At 36.6% G+C, this 17,911-nt stretch overlaps 1 protein-coding gene across 1 annotated transcript in view; it reads right to left on the bottom strand.

Annotated features, from left to right (window-relative positions):
- Window positions 1-17,911, bottom strand: part of LOC123634187 (phosphatidylinositol 3-kinase regulatory subunit gamma) — a 99,117-nt gene that overhangs the window by 19,022 nt on the left and 62,184 nt on the right. Inside the window, exons 4-5 of the mRNA XM_045545518.1 lie at window positions 11,395-11,575; window positions 10,803-10,928 (exon numbers count right to left, since the gene is read on the bottom strand). Coding sequence (XP_045401474.1) covers window positions 10,803-10,928; window positions 11,395-11,575 — 307 coding nt within the window. The remainder of the gene's footprint in view (window positions 1-10,802; window positions 10,929-11,394; window positions 11,576-17,911) is intronic.

The raw sequence follows: 17,911 nt of genomic DNA, 5'->3' as shown, positions 1-17,911 counted from the left end.
CCGCCTAGAACTTGTAACAGTTTAGGGGGTTATACAGATAATAAGCATCAGACATAGTAAGTAAATTACATAGTTTGTTAAAAGGCGAGAGTTATTATTGAAAAAGAAAGCAGAGTGGGAAAGGATGATCAGAATGTGAGTTGCAATTTTAAATAAAGTTGTCAAATAGCCCTTGTTGAGACAATGACATCTGAGCAAGCTTGAAGGAGTGAGGGGGTTATCTGGGTGACTATCTGAGAGAAAAGTGTTCCAGGGAAAGAAATACTGTAAACACTCCAAGGTGGGAAGCAGGTGTAACATATTCGAGGAACAGAAAGGAGGTTAGTGTGGCTAGAGCAGTTAGTGAGAAAGAATTATTAGAAATGAGGTCAGAGAGGAAAAGGGGCACAGATCATGCTGAGCATTAGAGAAAGGACTCTGGCTTTTACTCTGTGTAAGATGTGGAACCAGAGCAAGGTTTTAAACAAAAGAGTGCTGTGATCTGACCTATGTTTTACAAGTGTCACCCTGGCTGCTATGCTGAGAACTGAATTGGGAGAGGGGAGCATGGATAAGAGCAAGACCAGGTAGGAGGTTTCTGTGGTAAATCCAGACAAGAAATGATAGTGGGTTGTACCAAGGTATTAGCAGTGGAGGTGGTAAGAAGGGGTTGGATTCTGAGTATATACCGAAGATAAGGTAAACAGGATTTCCTGATAAATTGGATGCAAAGTGTAAAAGAAAGAGTTTAATATAACTCCAAAGCTTATGGCATCAGCAAGAAGGATGTGATTGCTCTCAGCTGACACCGGGAAGGCTAACGGTGGAATACCAGAGTTCTCATTAAAAAAGGTGTGGGATTACAACGGCCAGAGATACTGTAATGGTTCATTTTCCTATGTGAGATATTTGATTCCATTTTATTTTCAGGTTTTCTTTTATCAGTTATTCAGAATTATTTTAATAACCTTTTTTCCCCTTTCTACCTAATATTTGTGCTGTGGTGTGCCTATGTGTATGTGTGTTTAACTGCAAATTTCAGCTTCTCTTTATTACTTTAGCTTTTCTAGATGAATTATCTATGATGGGGCCAGTGTTCAGGGGTAGACTGGGGAAAAAGTGGCCGGGCGCAGTGGCTCACGCCTGGAATCCTAGCACTCTGGGAGGCTGAGGTGGGAGGATCGCTTGAGGTCAGGAGTTCGAGACCAGCCTGAGCAAGAGTGAGACCCCCATCTCTATTTAGAAAAAAAAGAAAAAAAGAATGGGGAAAAAATTATGAAGCTTCTTCAGATGGCATCAGTCTAAGTAGTTAACATTAGGGGTTGCTGAAATGATCATACATATAATAGAATGTTACACAGATATTAAATTTGTTTTTCAGAAATTATATTTAAAAATTTGTTGAGTTTTAAAAAGTATAAAAGTTATATAAATATGCACATTAAATTCAATATAAATTACTGCTGAATTCTACATGAATTATATCATACAAAGTAAAAGTATCCATTCCCCAAAGGCAACTGCTATTATTAAGTGTATCTTAGGAATTTCTGATGACCTAAGAAGTCTTATGATATAGTTTCAGGTAAAGGAGACAGCACGTAGGATTGTGTGTACAGTGTGATTTCAGCTATGGGGATATACACAGGCCAATATCTCCTAAACAGCCCCACCAGTCCTAAAGTTCCTGGTATAGTCTCTACCTTTACAATAATCACCATAGACACTAGCTTGGAAATAAAGATTAAGGACATTGGGTCTGGGAAAGTAGAGGACATAAATACTAGGGTCAAAACAAGGCATCATGAGTCACAGTAGTACTAAAATAGCTCATAGCTGGCTGATACTCCTACAGATAACAATTATAAACTGCAGACAAAGATATAAAAAACAAATGTTTCACATTATACTCAAATTGTCAAAAGACAAAGGTTCGCAGTGCTGCACTCCAATTTGTGCAACAGATTGAGACACTGTCCCTTAAAAAAATTTAAAAAAGACATTCCCAGATGAACAAAAGATGAAGGAATTCATTATTACTGGAACTGCCCGACAAGCAATGCTAAAGGGAGTCCTTTAGGCTGAAATAATAGGACACTAGACAGTAACTTGAAGTCATACGAAGAAATAAAGAACATTGATAAAGGTAACTACATAGGTAAAAGTTATACAGGTAAGTATAAAAACCAGTATTATTGTACTTTTGGCTTGTGACTCCCTTTTTATTTTACATGATTTAGAAGGCAACTGCATAAAACTATAATTATACATCTACATTAATAAGCATGAAATGTATAAAAATTTAATCTGTAACAACAATAATATAAAGGGAGAGGAACAGAGATATATAGGAGCAGAGTGTTTATATACTATTGAAAATGTACTGAATAAGCTGGGCATGGTGGCTCATGTCTGTAATACCAGCTACTCAGGAGGTTGAGCCAGGACAGGAGGATCGCTTGAGCCCAGGAGTTTGTGACAAACCTAGGCAACAGAGTGAGATACTATCTCAAAAAAAAAAAAAAAAAAAAATAGAGAAAATGTATTGAATAATAAATTGGTATTATTCAAAGTAGGTTGTTATGAGATTAAGATGTTAATTATAATCTCCAAAGTATCCATTAAGAAAAACACTAAAAAATATATAGAAAAGAGAAGAAGGAGGGAATCAAAAAGGCACACTAAAAAAAAATCAATTAAATACCCAAAAAAAGGAATAATGAAAGAAATGAAAAATAAAAAACATACAAGACAAGGAAACAGAAGTACTTACTTAACAGTAATCAGTAATTACTTTCAGTATAAACAGATTAAATGCTCCAGTTAAAAGGCAGAGACTGGCAGATGGATTTAAACAAAACATGACCCATCTATATGCTGTCTACAAGAGATTCACTTCAGGTGCAAAGACACAAAGAAGTTTAAAGTAAAACGACAGAAAAAGATGTTCTGTGCAAATAGGAATCTAAAGAGAGCTGTGATGGCTATATTATTGTCAGACACAATAGATTTTAAGGTTACAAGAAACAAAGAGGCATTATATATTAACAATGTTTCAATCATCAAAAATATATAATAATTATTAACATATATGTGCCTAATAACAGAGCCCCAGAATATATGAAGCAAAAATTGACAAAACTGAAAGGAGAAGTAGACAATTCTACAACAATAGAAACTTCAATAACTCATATTCTATAATGGATAGACGTACCAGACAGAAGATGAATAAGGAAATAAAGGATTTAAGCAACACTATAAGCTAATCATACCTAATGGACATAAAAAGAACACGCCATCCAACAACAGTAGAGTACATATTCCTCTCAAGTACACATAGATTATTCTCCAGGATAAATTATATGTTAGGCTACAAAACAAGTCTTAATAAATTTAAAAAGACTGAGATCATACAAAGTATCTTTTCCAACCACAATAGAATGAAACCAGAAATCAATAACAAAAGGAAAACTAGAAAACTTACAAATATGTAGAAATTAAACAACACACTCTTAACTAACGGGTCAAAGAAAAAATGACAGGAGAAATTAGAAAATACTTTGAGATGAATAAAAACTAAAACAGCCTACCAAAATTTATGGGATGCAACAAAAGCATTCCATAAGGCTCAAAGGAAATTTATAACTATAAACATTTACATTTAAAAAGAAGCTCTCAAATCAATAACCTAACTGTAGGCCAGGCACAGTGGCCCACACCTGTAATCCTAGCACGCTAAGAGGCAGAACTGGGAGGATTGCTTAAGGCCAAGAGTTCAAGACCAGCCTAAGCAATAATGAGACTCCATCGCTACAGAAAAGAGAAAAATTAGCCGGGACTGGTGATGTGTTCCTGTAGTCTCAGCTACTTGGAAGGCTGAGGCAGAAGGATTGCTTGAGGCCAAGAGTCTGTGGCTGCTGTGAGACAGGCTGACACCATGGCACTCTAGCCCGGGCAACAGAGAGAGACTCTGTCTCAAAAAAAAAAAAAAGAAAGAAAGAAAGAAAAGAGGAAACATTATTACCAACTTTACAGAAATAAAAAAAAAATTATAATAGAATGTTATAAATAACTGTATGCCAATAAATTGGATAACCTAGGTAAAATGGAAAAATTGCAAACTACTAAAATTGACTCAAGAAAAAATAGAAAACCTGAATAGACTTACAACAAATAAGGAGATTTAATCAGTAATCAAAAACTTCCCAATAAAGAAAAGCCCATGGCTTCACTAGTCAATCTACCAAACATTTAAAGAAGAATGAATAACAGTCCTTCTCAAACTCTTCCAAAAAATAGAAGAGGTTAACACTTCTCAACTCATTCTATGAGGCCACCATTACATTAACATTGAACTCAGACCAAGACATTAACAAGAAAACTACAGACCATTATCCTTTATGAATATAGAAACAAAAATCCTCAACAAAGTACTAGCAAACTGAATTCTGCAGCATATTAAGAGGCATATATACCATGAGCACATGGAATTTACCCCAAGAATGCAAGGGTGGTTCAACAAATGAAAATCAGTCAATGTAATACACCACATTAATAGAATGAAGGGGAGGGAGAAGTACATGATCATCTTAAATAATGCAGAAAAAGCATTTGACAAAATTCAACACTTTCATGATAAAAAAATTCAATAAATTAGTAATAAAGAGATACTCCTCAACATGATGAAGTCCATGTTAAGGATCAAATAGTGTTCCCCAAGAAATGTATGTTCAAGTTCTAACCCTGGGGACTTCAGGATATAACCTTATTAGGAAATAGGATCTTTCCAGATATAATTAGTAAATTAAGATGAGGTCATACTAGATTAGGATGGACCCTAATCTAGTGACCGGTATCATTATAAAAAGGTAAAACAGAGATACAGAGGGAGAATGCCATTGATAATGAGGGCAGAGATTGGAGTGATGCATCTACAAACCAAGGAATGTCAAGGATTGCCAGCAACCACCAGACACTAGGAAGAAGCAAGGAAGGATGCTCCCCCAGAGCTTTCAGAGGGAGCATGGCTCTACCAACACCTTTATTTTGGACTTCTAGTCCCCAGACTAGTGTGACGATAAATTTTTGTTGTACTCAGTTTGTGGTCCTTAGTTATAGCAGACCTAGGAACTAATATAGTCATATGAAAAATCCAAGGCTAACATCAGAATTATGAAAGACTGAAAGCTTTCCATTTAAGATCAGGAACAAGGCTGAATGTGTGGCTCACTCCTGTAATCCTAGCACTTTGGGAGGCAGAGGCAGAAGGATTGTCTGAGGCCAGGAGTGTTCAAGATCAGCCTGAGCAATAGGGTGAGACCTCATGTCTACAAAAAATAGAAAAATTAGCTGGGCATGGTAGCATGTATCTATAGTCACAGCTACTCAGAAGGCTGGGGCAGGAGGACTGCTTGAGCCCAGGAGTTTGAGGCTGAAGTGAGCTATGATGATGACACTGCACTCTAGCCCGGGGAACAGAGCAAGACCCTGTTCAAAAAAAAAAAAAAAAAAAATCAGGAACAAGACAAAGATGTCCACTTTCACCATTTTCATTCAACACACTACTAGAAGTTCCAACCAGAGTAATTAGGCAATATAAAGAAATAAAAGACATCCAAACTGGAAAGGAAGAAGTAAACCACATCAAAAGGCATGATCTTATATCCACAAAAAACTATCAGAGCTAATAAACAAATTTAGCAAAGGTGCAGGACACAAAATCAGTTGTATTCTATATACAAGCAATGAACAATCCAAAAAGGAGTTTAAAAAAACAATTCCATTTACAATAGCATCCAAATCAATAAAATTCATAAGAATAAATTTCACCAGTGAGGTAAAAGACTTGTACCCTGAAAACTACAAAACATTGCTGAAAGAATTTAAAAAAGACATAAACACATGGAAAGACATCCTGTGTTTCTGAACTGGAAGACTTAAAATTACAATACCATTGAAAGCAATATACAGATTCAATGCAATCTCTATCAAAGTCCCAATGGCACTTTTTGCAGAAATGGAAAAACTGATCCTCAAATTTATATGGAATTGAAAGGGACCCAGATTAGCCAAAACAATCTTGAAAAAGAATAACAAAGCTGGAAGACTCACACTTTCCAATTTCAAAGCTTATTATGAAGCTACAGTAACAAAACAATAAGGTACTAAAATAAGGACAGACATAGAGACCACTGCAATAGAATAGAGAGCTCAAAAATAAGCCCTTACATTTATGGTCAGTTGGTTTTCTATGAATGTCCCAAGATAATCTTATGGGGAAAGAACATTCTCTTCAAAAATTTGTGAGGGAAAATGGATATTTACGTGCAAAAGAATGAGGTGAACCCTGACCTTATGCCACATGCAAAACTTAACTCAAAATGGATGAAAGAATTTTCTTAGAAGAAAACACTGGGGAGAAAAATTCAACAATTGGATTTGGCAACATAGATATTACACTAAAAGCATGTGCAACAAAAGAAAAAATAGACAAATTAGACTTCATCTAAATCAAGAACTTTTGTGAATCAAAGGACACTATCAAGAAAGCAAAAAGACATCCTACAGAATTGGAAAAATATCTGCAAATCGTGTATCTGATAAAGAATTAATAACTAGAATATATTTTTAAAATTTAACAACAATAAAAAAATAACCAATGAAATACCATGTCACAACTACTGGAATAGCTATTTTTTAAAAACATGAAAAATAACAAGTGTTAGGGGAGGATATGGAGAAACTGGATTGCTGGTATAAATGTAAAATAGTTTAGCTGCTGTGGAAAAACAGTTTGGCAGTTTCTCAAAAGTTTAAACATAGAGCTACACAGGACTCAGCAATTTCACTAATAGTTATATATCCAAAAAAACTGAAAGCAGGAATCTAAACAAATATTTGTATACCAATATTCATAGCAGCATTATTCACAATAGCCCAAAGCTAGAAATAACCCAAATGTCCATCAATAGATAAAGGGATAAACAAAATGTAGTATATAGACATAATAGAATATTATTCAGCCATAAAACAAGAATGAAATTTTGACATATGCTACTACATGAACAGACCTTGAAAACACAGAGAAATAAGCTAGAGATAGAAGGACAAATATTACATGATTCCACTTATATAACATAAGGTAGAATAGGCAAATTTATAGAGTTAGAAAATAGAGGTAGAGCTGGGCATGGTAGTGCAAGTCTATAGTCTTAGTTACTTGGGAGGCTGAGCTGGGAGGATTATCTGAGCCCAGGAATTCAAGTTCAGCCTGGGCAACATACGGAGACCTCATCTCTAAAAAAAAAATAAAACATATAAAATAAAAAAGAAAGTAGAGGTTACTAGGGGCTGGGGGGATTCATTGTTCAATGGGTACAAAGTTTTTATTGGGGATGATTTTGGATATACAGAATGGTGGTGGTTATACACTGTGAATGTATTTAGTGCCACTGAATTGTACCCTTGTCAATGGTTAAAATAACAAATATTTTATTATGTATATTTTACCACAATAAAAATTTTTTTTCACTGAAGGCAAAATACACACATCATATTCTCAGGCAAATGAAAGCTGAGATACAGGTGGAGGAAAAGAAGTTAGGGAGAGGTTTGTTAATGGATACAAAATTACAGCTAGGAGGAGTAAATTCTAGTATTCTATAGCACTATAAGGTGACTACAGAAAACAATTTATTGTATTTTTTCAAATACCTAGAAGAGAGGATTTTGAATATTACCAACACAAAGAAATGATAAAGGTTTGAGGTGATATATATGCTAATTACCCTGATTTGATCATTACACATCATATATATGTTTCAAAATATCATATTGTACCCCATAAAAATGTACAATTATTATGTGTCAATTAAAAAACACATATTGTTTTAAAAGAAAGAATTTGCTGCCAATGACCTACCCTAAAAGAATTACGAGTGTTCCTCAAGCTGAAGAGAGATGACACCAGAGGAAAGGCCATACTTAGAGGCAGGAAAGAAGAATTCTAGAATTGGTAAACATATGTACATGGAAAAGACTCTCTTTCTTTTTCCTTTTCTAAATTTTTTTTAAAAGACAATAGAATGTTTAATGCAAATAACGTATGCAGATGTGAAACATATGGCAACAACAGAAGGTGGAAATAGAATGACACGGTTGCAAGGTTCTTAAATTTACGTGATGGATTGTATAATATGAACTCTAAGTAGACTGTGATAAATTAAGAATGTATATTATTAATATAATCCTGAGAGTAACTAAAAAAATTTAAAAAATTTTTAAAATGTAAAAAAAGAGCTATAGCTAAAAAGCTAGATAAAGAATTAAAATGGAACACTAACAAAGTTTGTCCCGAAAGAGCTGCAGAGGAACAAAAAAAATGATGGAACAAATAAAAAACAAATAGCAAAATAGTAAACATAACCTAGCCATATCAATAACTACAAGAAATGCAAACAGATTACACATCTCAATTAAAAGGGAGAGATTGGCAGGCTGTTATTTTTTTTAAAAGCCAGACCCAAATATAAACTATCAGAGATGCATCTTAAATATAAAGACACAACAGACTGAAAGTAAAAGAACAGAAAAAGATGTATCATGCAAATAATAAGCATTTGAAAGCTGGTAGGGATATATCAGACAAAGCAGACTTCATTCAGCAGGATTATCAGATATAAAGAAGACTATTTCATACTGATAAAGGGGTAAATGTACCATGAATGTGTTGGCATCTAATAATAACAGAATTTCAATATACATAAAGCAAAAGTTGACAGAACTAAAGAGAGAAATAGACAAATCTACAATTGTAATTGGAGATTTTAAGACTCCTTCACAATAACTGACAGAACAATTAACAAAAAAAATCAATAAAGCTATAAAAGATCTGAATGGCACTATCAACCACCTTAACCTAATTGATATTTATAGCACATTATACCAACAACTTCAGAACACACAGTCTTTGTCAGTGCACATGGAAAAGTTTACTAAGATAGGCATATGCTAGGTCATAAAATAAGTCAAAAATTTCAAAAGACCGTAACCTTAATGAATATGTTCACTAATAACAAAATTAAATTAGTAAAAATAACATCTGAAAACGTCCCAAATATTTAGAAATTAAATAACCCATGAGTCTAAGAAGAAATCACAAGGGAAACGAGACAATATTAAAAAATCATGGCCAGGCACGGTGGCTCACAGCTGTAATCCTAGCACTCTGGGAGGCCGAGGTGGGAGGATCCCATGAGCCCAGAAGTTTGAGACCAGCCTGAGCAAGAGCGAGACCCCGTCTCTACTAAAAATAAAAAAGCCAGATGTGGTGGCAGGCATCTGTAGTCCCAGCTACATGGGAGTTTGAGGCAGGAGGATCACTTGAGCCCAGGAGTCTGACGTTGCAGTGAGCTATGATTATGCCACTGCACTCTAGCTGGGTGACAGAGCAAGACTCTGTCTCAAAAAAAAAAAAAAGAGGCCGGGCGCGGTGGCTCATGCCTGTAATCCTAGCATTCTGGGAGGCGAGGTGGGAGGATCGCTTGAGCTCAGGAGTTCGAGACCAGCCTGAGCAAGAGCAAGACCCTGTCTCTACTAAAAATAGAAAGAAATTAGCTGGACAACTAAAAATATACAGAAAAAATTAGCCGGGCATGGTGGCGCATGCCTGTAGTCCCAGCTACTTAGGAGGCTGAGGCAGAAGGATTGCTTCAGCCCAGGAGTTTGAGGTTGCTGTGAGCTAGGCTGATGCCATGGCACTCTAGCCAGCGTGACACAGTGGGACTCTGTCACAAAAAAAAAAAAAAAAAAAAAAAAGCAGAAAGGAAATAATAAAGATAAAAGCAGAAATTCATGAAATAGAAAGTATACACTAAAAAATCCATTATTATTATCTACTAGAAGGGACCCAGACAAGTTATTGCTGCCCCGAGAATTCACCAGGAATTTAACAGAATCAACATGGACTAATGGTTCTATAAATCATTTGATGTTCAAAGTAATAACCTGTGTTTCAAGAGAATGGTGCGTGAGAAATGTGGTTAAATATTATATATTGTCCTAGGCTACTTCTGACCCAAATATTACAAAGGGTAAACTTCCTTGAAGATGTTCATCTTTATCAAAATTTCCAACACCTTTTATGTACTAAGTAAAAACTTAGGGCAAATTAAACCAATCCAAGTCTACCTAAAAAAGAATCAAAAGTAGTAACAGAAACAAGGAGTTCTAGGAAAAGAACCAGATTATTCCGTAGAATTTTGCTCTATATCATAAATATGACAAAATAATTATTACTGATTACTAAGGTTAATGATCTAAAAATTGTATGGCTAAATCTACTAGTGGTCCCATAATTCCATTCATCCACTCCTTCTTCCTCAGTAAATCCCCAAACGTTAGTTGGGCACATCTGACCAAATAAAGACTAGATTTCAAAGCTTCCTCTGCAGCTAATTGTGATCTACACCTAGGTGTGACCACGGTACTAAGTTCTAGCCAGTGGGATAAAAGTGAAAGCAATGTGTGCTCTTTCTAGGAAATCACCTTAAAAACAGAGAGCCTTCCTTTCTCCTTCCTATTTTTCCTTCCTGTTTACTAGAATATGATGTGATGGCTGATTTTAGAGTAAGCCAACTTCCACAGATAGAAAATCATCAAGATAAAAGAATATTTATAAATGAGAGGAGAATTTATATCATCAAAGTCTCAAAAAGGCTGTTTAAGATATTAAAACAGCTAAAAATTATCAAGTGAATTATAGAAAATCTGATGTAACTGTAACATTGCATACTTACTAATCCAAACAACAAAAATATACTAACCTGGGATGTTCTGGTATATTCTTCATATAGCCTATCATACTCTTTACTCTTATCCTGATACTGAGAGTGGTACTCTTGCAGTTTTTTACCTACTGCGTCAATGTTATCTTCTTTTACCAACTGATCCTATAGAGTAAACAAAAGAAATAAAGAATGTTAACAATTCTGATACATGAATTTTCCCATATCTATTTTTTTAGGGAAAATATCACCTTAACCATCTATTTATTTTTAAATTATATTTCTACTATAGAAGTTTAAGTCACCATGTTAGCATCAAGCATGCAAAGACACTAAATCTTTTGTTAACACTAAGATCAGCCTTTAAATCACATCAAAATAATGAAAACTTTAAAAATTAAGAAATGAAGCATAAACAGAAGGATTTTATATGAAGTTAATAAGTATATGCAACAAGTATTACAGAAGGGTCATCACAAAATAAGCTCCAAAAATATCTAAAATCTTAAGTAGTAAATTTAAAATCACTAGATTTCTTTTTTTTAAAACTGATAAGCCTGGTATATAGAATCAAGTAATGCTGTTAAATAATGACTTGCTCAACAGCTATCAAGGACTTCTATAATCATACCTGTTGGTATCTGGACACTGGGTATGTCAGCTTCACATCAAGTTTGGGATTGTACTGAGCAAGAGATTCATGATGATAGTGGTTAATGAGCTCCACCACAGAATTAAATGTCAGAGGATCAGAAAAGCCATATTTACCATCCCGATGATAGATCTTTATTAACTTATTATTGCCTCCCTTCCTGTGAAAAACAAAACAACAACTGTAGACTTTTCCCTAAATTCTATTAAAGCATGAAGTACTACTTCAGCCTGGTGTCACAAAATAAAGAAGTTTTACTATGCTAATGAGGCTGGAAGAAGTAAAAAGGCATATATAATTATGTATGTAAAGGTATATGTAATATCATATTATTTTCACACCTACTTTTTTGTCCATAAAATACCTAGGTTATTGAAGGTCAAGGTATCTACATAGCATTTAACATCAATAAATTTAGCCCCCAAAAAATCACTTAACAGAAGCAAATTGTATCTTTTGTTTACTTTCTGAATGAATTTTCTAATTTAAATTCTATATTTTCTCAGGGAGAACAGATAATCTCTTTAGGACCTAAAGCTAGGTAGGTGGTGGTTATGTCTTTGCAGAGGAAGTAGATGCCATCTCCATATGAAGGGGATGATAAACATTTGTCACATACTCACCAATACACTCAAGGTTTTATTGTTAATATACAAACATAAGCTCCTAGAATGATTTATAGCTGGGTAATTAATCAAGCATCTTACATTATTTTGTCTTTTATACTTGCTTATAATTCTCAGAAATGACTATTTAGGCCATCACAACATATAAATGGTTCAAGTCATTCAACTATTTTATAAAGTATAGCTTTTGAAGAGTTATGTATATTAGATGAATGTAATTTGATGCTTGATAGTTCAGACCACCTTTGTTTACAGAGTCATACATATTCAAATGGTCCCTTAAAAGGTAATTTATAACCAAAGTTTAAAATAGCAATATTTTATAAGTTCCATAAGGTATAATCTAAAACCATAGCAGGTTGAGTAATTATATCACAGCAAAATGCCATACCATTCTCATTCAACTTTTCTTACACCAGTATGCAGACTTAGTAGAAAAAATTATGCCTCCATATCTATCCCATACTATTATACATGATAAATGAGGCATTAGGATTTGTGAAAGGTCAAACATAATAGGTTTGAACCTATGGATTGATTTCAATTAAACAATGCTAGGCTGGGCGCGGTGGCTCACACCTGTAATCCTAGCACTCTGGGAGGCCGAGGCGGGTGGATTGTTGGAGCTCAGGAGTTCGAGACCAGCCTGAGCAAGAGCGAGACTCCGTCTTTACTAAAAATAGAAAGAAATTATCTGGCCAACTAAAATATATGTATAGAAAAAATTAGCCAGGCATGGTGGCGCATGCCTGTAGTCCCAGCTACTTGGGAGGCTGAGGCAGTAGGATCGCTTAAGCCCAGGAGTTTGAGGTTGCTGTGAGCTAGGCTGACGCCACGGCACTCACTCTAGCCCAGGCAACAAAGCAAGACTCTGTCTCAAAAAAAAAAAAAAAACAATGCTAATGGGTTCAAAACTACAGTTAGATTTACTTTCCCCCTTCTCACTACTACACTTGACTAGTCTAAAAAAAATTTTAAAAAATATATATAGTTAGATAGAATGAACAATATTTGATAGCACAACAAAGTGACTATAATCAACAGTAAGTTATAGTATACTTTAAAATAACTAAAAGAGTGGAATTGGAATGTTCCTAACACAAAGAAATGATAAATGCCTGAGGTGATAGATAGCCTAATTACCCAGATTTGATTAAATTCATTGTATGCCTGTATCAAAACATCACATGTACCCTATAAAGATACACAACTAGTATGTACTCATGATAATTAAAAAGGAAAAATATTTTAAAAAATAAATTAATTAAACAATGCTTAGAAGGTCAGTATTTAGATGGATAATGAACTATTTCTACAAAATGTACCTTAGAAGGACTATCTAATCATATATAGTTACTATAGGTATATACACCCACACATATACTCACAATAAATGCAAGCTAGTCTCTCTGTTAAAGTTAAAAGGCATTCATTCATTCAAAAAATGTATTGAACATCTACTGTGTACCAGGAATTATATGATGCACTGCAGATACTATGATAAACAAGTTAGGTACAGTCCATGTTCTCATGGGGCTTCCAGTTTTAAGAGCCTGAGAAATAGATTGCCATCTTTCAGTTTATTAAAGAGGATAAAAAATTCCTCAAGATATAACATAAAAATAAACTAGATATATCAAATGGTGATAAGTCTATTAGAAAAAAATAAAGCAGAGTAAAGGGAAGAGATAGTTCTGGTGGTAGAAGGATTGCTATTTTTTTTTTTTTTTTTTTTGAGACAGAGTCTCACTTTGTTGCCCGGGCTAGAGTGAGTGCCGTGGCGTCAGCCTAGCTCACAGCAACCTCAAACTCCTGGGCTTAAGCGATCCTACTGCCTCAGCCTCCCGAGTAGCTGGGACTACAGGCATGTGCCACCATGCCCGGCTAGTTTTTTCTATATATATTTTTAGTTGTCCAGGTAATTTTTATTTCTATTTTTAGTAGAGACGGGGTCTCGCTCAGGCTGGTCTTGAACTCCTGACCTCAAGTGATCCACCCACCTCGGCCTCCCAGAGGGCTAGGATTACAGGCGTGAGCCACCGTGCCCTGCCAGGATTGCTATTTTACATATGTTCCTCAAGGAAAACTTCTCTGTTCAAGTGACATTTGAGCAGAGTCCTAAATGAAGTGAGGGTATTAGCACAGCAGATATCTGAGGGAAAGGTTTTCCAGGCAGAGGGAACAGTAAGTGCAAAGCCCCTGAGGTAGTAGCATGCTTGGCATGTTCAAGGAACAGCACAGAGGCTAGTGATGCCCAGGCTGAATGAGCAAAGGGAAGAGTAGTAAGAGACAAAGTAAGAGATGTAAAAGGAGCTTAGCTCACGTAATAACAGCCTGTAGGCTACTGTAAGGGCTTTGGCTTTTACTAAGTGAGATGGGGAGACACAAGAGGTTTTGAGCAAAATGATATAATCTATTTTGTGGTTTAACACATTAACTGCCATAAGAGTTGTATTTAACTCACTCTAGTTTTGACCCTGGGGCCGAGTGAAGCATATATAAAATCTTGTTGATATTTTTATTGTTACAATTAATATTCACAACTTAATTTTTAAAATGTGGATTAAATGAATAGAAGTCAATCAATTTCATTTGTCTATGTATGTTTACCTTTTAAATCACATTCGAAGTTTTTATTCTATTTTCGTAATAAAACACTGTGGGCCCAAGGGAAAGTTTATGGGGTTTTTTTTTTTGTGTGTGTGTGTGTGGCAATAAATGTGTTAAAAGACTCACTCTAGCTGCAAAGTTGAGGAAAGACTGTTCAGGCCAGCATGGTGGCTCATGCCTGTAATCCCAGCACTTTGGGAGGCCGAGGCAGGAGGATTGCTTGAGCCCAGGAGTTTGAGACCAACCTGGGCAAGAGCAAGACCCTGTCTCTACAAAAAATAAAAAAACTTAGCTGAGCATGGTGGCATGCACCTGTAGTCCCAGCTACTTGGGAGTCTGAGACAGAAGGATCATTGAGCCCAAGAGTTTGAGGTTACAGTGAGCTATGATGATGCCACTGCACTCTACCTAGGGCAAGCATGAGACTCTGTCTCAAAAAAAAAAAAAAAACAAAAACGAGAAGACTGTTCAAAGTGTGCAGGAGTAGAAGTGGAAAGACCAGTTGAGAAACTCCTATAAAGATCTAGGCAAGATGGCCAGGCATGCCTCACACCTGTAATCCTAGCACTCTGGGGGGTTGAGGTGGGAGGACTGCTTGAGCTTAGGAGTTGGAGACCAGCCTAAGCAAGAGTGAGACCCAGTCTCTACTAAAAATATTAAAAAATTAGCTGGGAGTCGTGGGGTGCACCTGTAGTACAGCTACTTGGGAGGCTGAGGCAGGAGGATCACTTGAGCCCAGGAGTTTGAGGTTGCTGTAAGCTAGGCTGATGCCATGACACTCTACTCAGGGCAATGGAGACTCTGTCCCCCTAAAAAAAAAACTAGGCAAGAGGTGATGGTGTTTTAGACAAGGGTGGTAGCAGTGGAAATAATGAGAAATGGTGAGATTCTCAATAATTTTTTTTGTTTGTTTTTGAGATGGCTAGAGTATAGTGGTGTCATCATAGCTCACTGCAGCTTTAAACTCCCAGGCTCAAGCAATCCTCCTGCCTCAGCCTTCCAAGTCACTGGGACTACAGGTAACAGCACCATGTCTGGCTAAGTTTTCTATTTTTAGTAGAGATGGGGTCTCACTCTTGCTCAGGCTGGTCTCGAACTCCTGAGCTCAAAAGATGCTCCCACCTCAGCCTTCTAGAATACTAGGATTTACAGGTATGAGGCACCGTGCCCGGCCCTCATTTTCAGGAGAGGGATGACAGGATTTGCTGATGGCTTGGGATATGGTTATGAGAGAAAGAGACAAGATAAAGATGACTTCAAGGTTTTTATCTTAAGCAATCAGAAGAATGGAATCATCATTTATTGACATGAAAAAGGCTATATAAAAAGAACATGTTCAAAGGGGGAAAAAGTCTGGTTTTAGACATGTTAAGTTTGACATACCTACTGAACATTCAAAAGCAGATGATCCAGCATAGCAGCCTACTTAAAGAGTCTGAAGTTCAGGAGAAAGGTCTGAGCTAAAGATATAAATTTTCTTTCTTTTCCTTTTTTTTTGTGGGGGGGGGGGTTGCCCAGGCTACAGTGCAGTGGCGCGATCATAGCAAGGCAACCTTGAACTCCTGGGCTCAATCAATTCTCCTGCATCAGCCTCCCACCCAGCTTACACCACCGTTTAGTGGTCAGGGACATGAGGAAGAACTAGCAATGGAAACCAAGAAGGAGCAATTAATAGAGAACCAAGAGCATGATATTCTAAAAACTACTTCTTTTACAGACAGGGTCTCCTACTGTTGCCCAGGCTGGAGTGCAGTGGCCCAATCATAGCTTGGGCCAAGGGATCCTCCTGGACTCCAGGAATCCTCCTGCCTCAGCCTCTCAAGCAGCTGGAACTATAGACACACGCCACAATGCTTGGCTAATTTTTTGTATTTTTTGTAGCAATGAGATCTCACTATGCTGGTCTTGGACTTCTAACCTCAAGTAATACTTCCACCTTGTCCTCCTAAAGTCCTGTAATTCCAGGCATGAGCCACTGCACCTGGCCACAAAAACCAATTTTTTAAAAAAGCATTTCAACAAAGAGGAAATTATCAACTGAGTCCAATGATAATTTGGTTTGGCAAAGTAGAGATCACTAAGTGACCCTGATGAAATGGTTTCAGTGGAATGGTCAGGATAGAAGCCTGACTGGCATGCATTCAAGAAAATGGAAGAGGATGTTAGTACTTTGAGACAGGAGTCTGCCAACTTCTTCATTTGTTGGCAAATTAATAAACTCCTCTTTCTTTTTCCTCAAACCACTTGTTCTTCTGATGTGGCCTCAGGGGCAAGTGCCAAACTTTCAGTAATAGAATCTGGCATCCCTGTGTGGGCCCATTAGTGCCCTGGTGGAATGGCAGGGAGCAGCCTTGGGTCAAAGCCGTGGGTCTTCACGGGTAGGAACAACTTCTTTTCAAAGTAAGAGAGTAAAGGATGGCCCCAGCAGCTGCCAGAGCCTGTTTTAGTTCCAGGGAACTTCCACCTCTGTTTCCCCGAAGTAGACACACCTCCCCGCAACCTGAACTGAGTTGAGAAGAAATAAATGGATTTGGGAAGTGTCTGGACACCAGGCCATTTTTTGGGTTCCTGCCCCAGCTGGAAGCAGAGAAGTGGGAGGGACCCTATGAAGTGCCTCTAACAACTCACACCTCATTGAAGTTGTGAGAAGTGAAACCTTGGGTCCATCATACCAAAGTAAAGAGGTATAGCCCCTAGCGGAGGGGCTAGCCTTAGGCAATCTAAAGTATCTGCTGGAGAAAAAGAAAAAAAAAAGGAAAATGTGGATTAAAAAAAAGAAAATGGAAGAAGCGTTAGAATGCCATAGACAACATATCTCAAAGAATACTGCTGTAAACGAGAGCAGAGAAATAGGGAAATAGCTAGAAAGGGATATAGGGTCAAAAGAATTTTCTTTATTTATCATTCTTAAATGAGAGATAATACAGCACATTTATATGCTGATAGAAATTGGCCCGTAGTGAGACAAAAATTGTTGATCAAAAAAAGAGGACAAGATGATTCCTAGAGTGATGTCCTACAGTGAATTAGAGGCATGGGATGGGATCCTATTCACGAACAGAGATGTAGACCCTGGACATGGACATGAACAGTTATCCACTGGAACAAAAGAAAGGCAGAGTATTCACACTAATGTGTAAATATGTTGATAGTTGTGGCAATAGAAGCAAAAGGGAATTCTTTTCTGTGTCCATGTTATCAGTGAAATATAAAGCAAGTTCTTTAGTTAAAAGGGGGAAAGTTGTTGATTTGAAGAGAAA

The sequence above is a fragment of the Lemur catta genome, chromosome 3, assembly GCF_020740605.2.
Source record: "Lemur catta isolate mLemCat1 chromosome 3, mLemCat1.pri, whole genome shotgun sequence".
NCBI classification, from domain to species: Eukaryota; Metazoa; Chordata; class Mammalia; order Primates; family Lemuridae; genus Lemur; species Lemur catta.
This window is presented reverse-complemented; position numbering and strand designations above follow the sequence as displayed.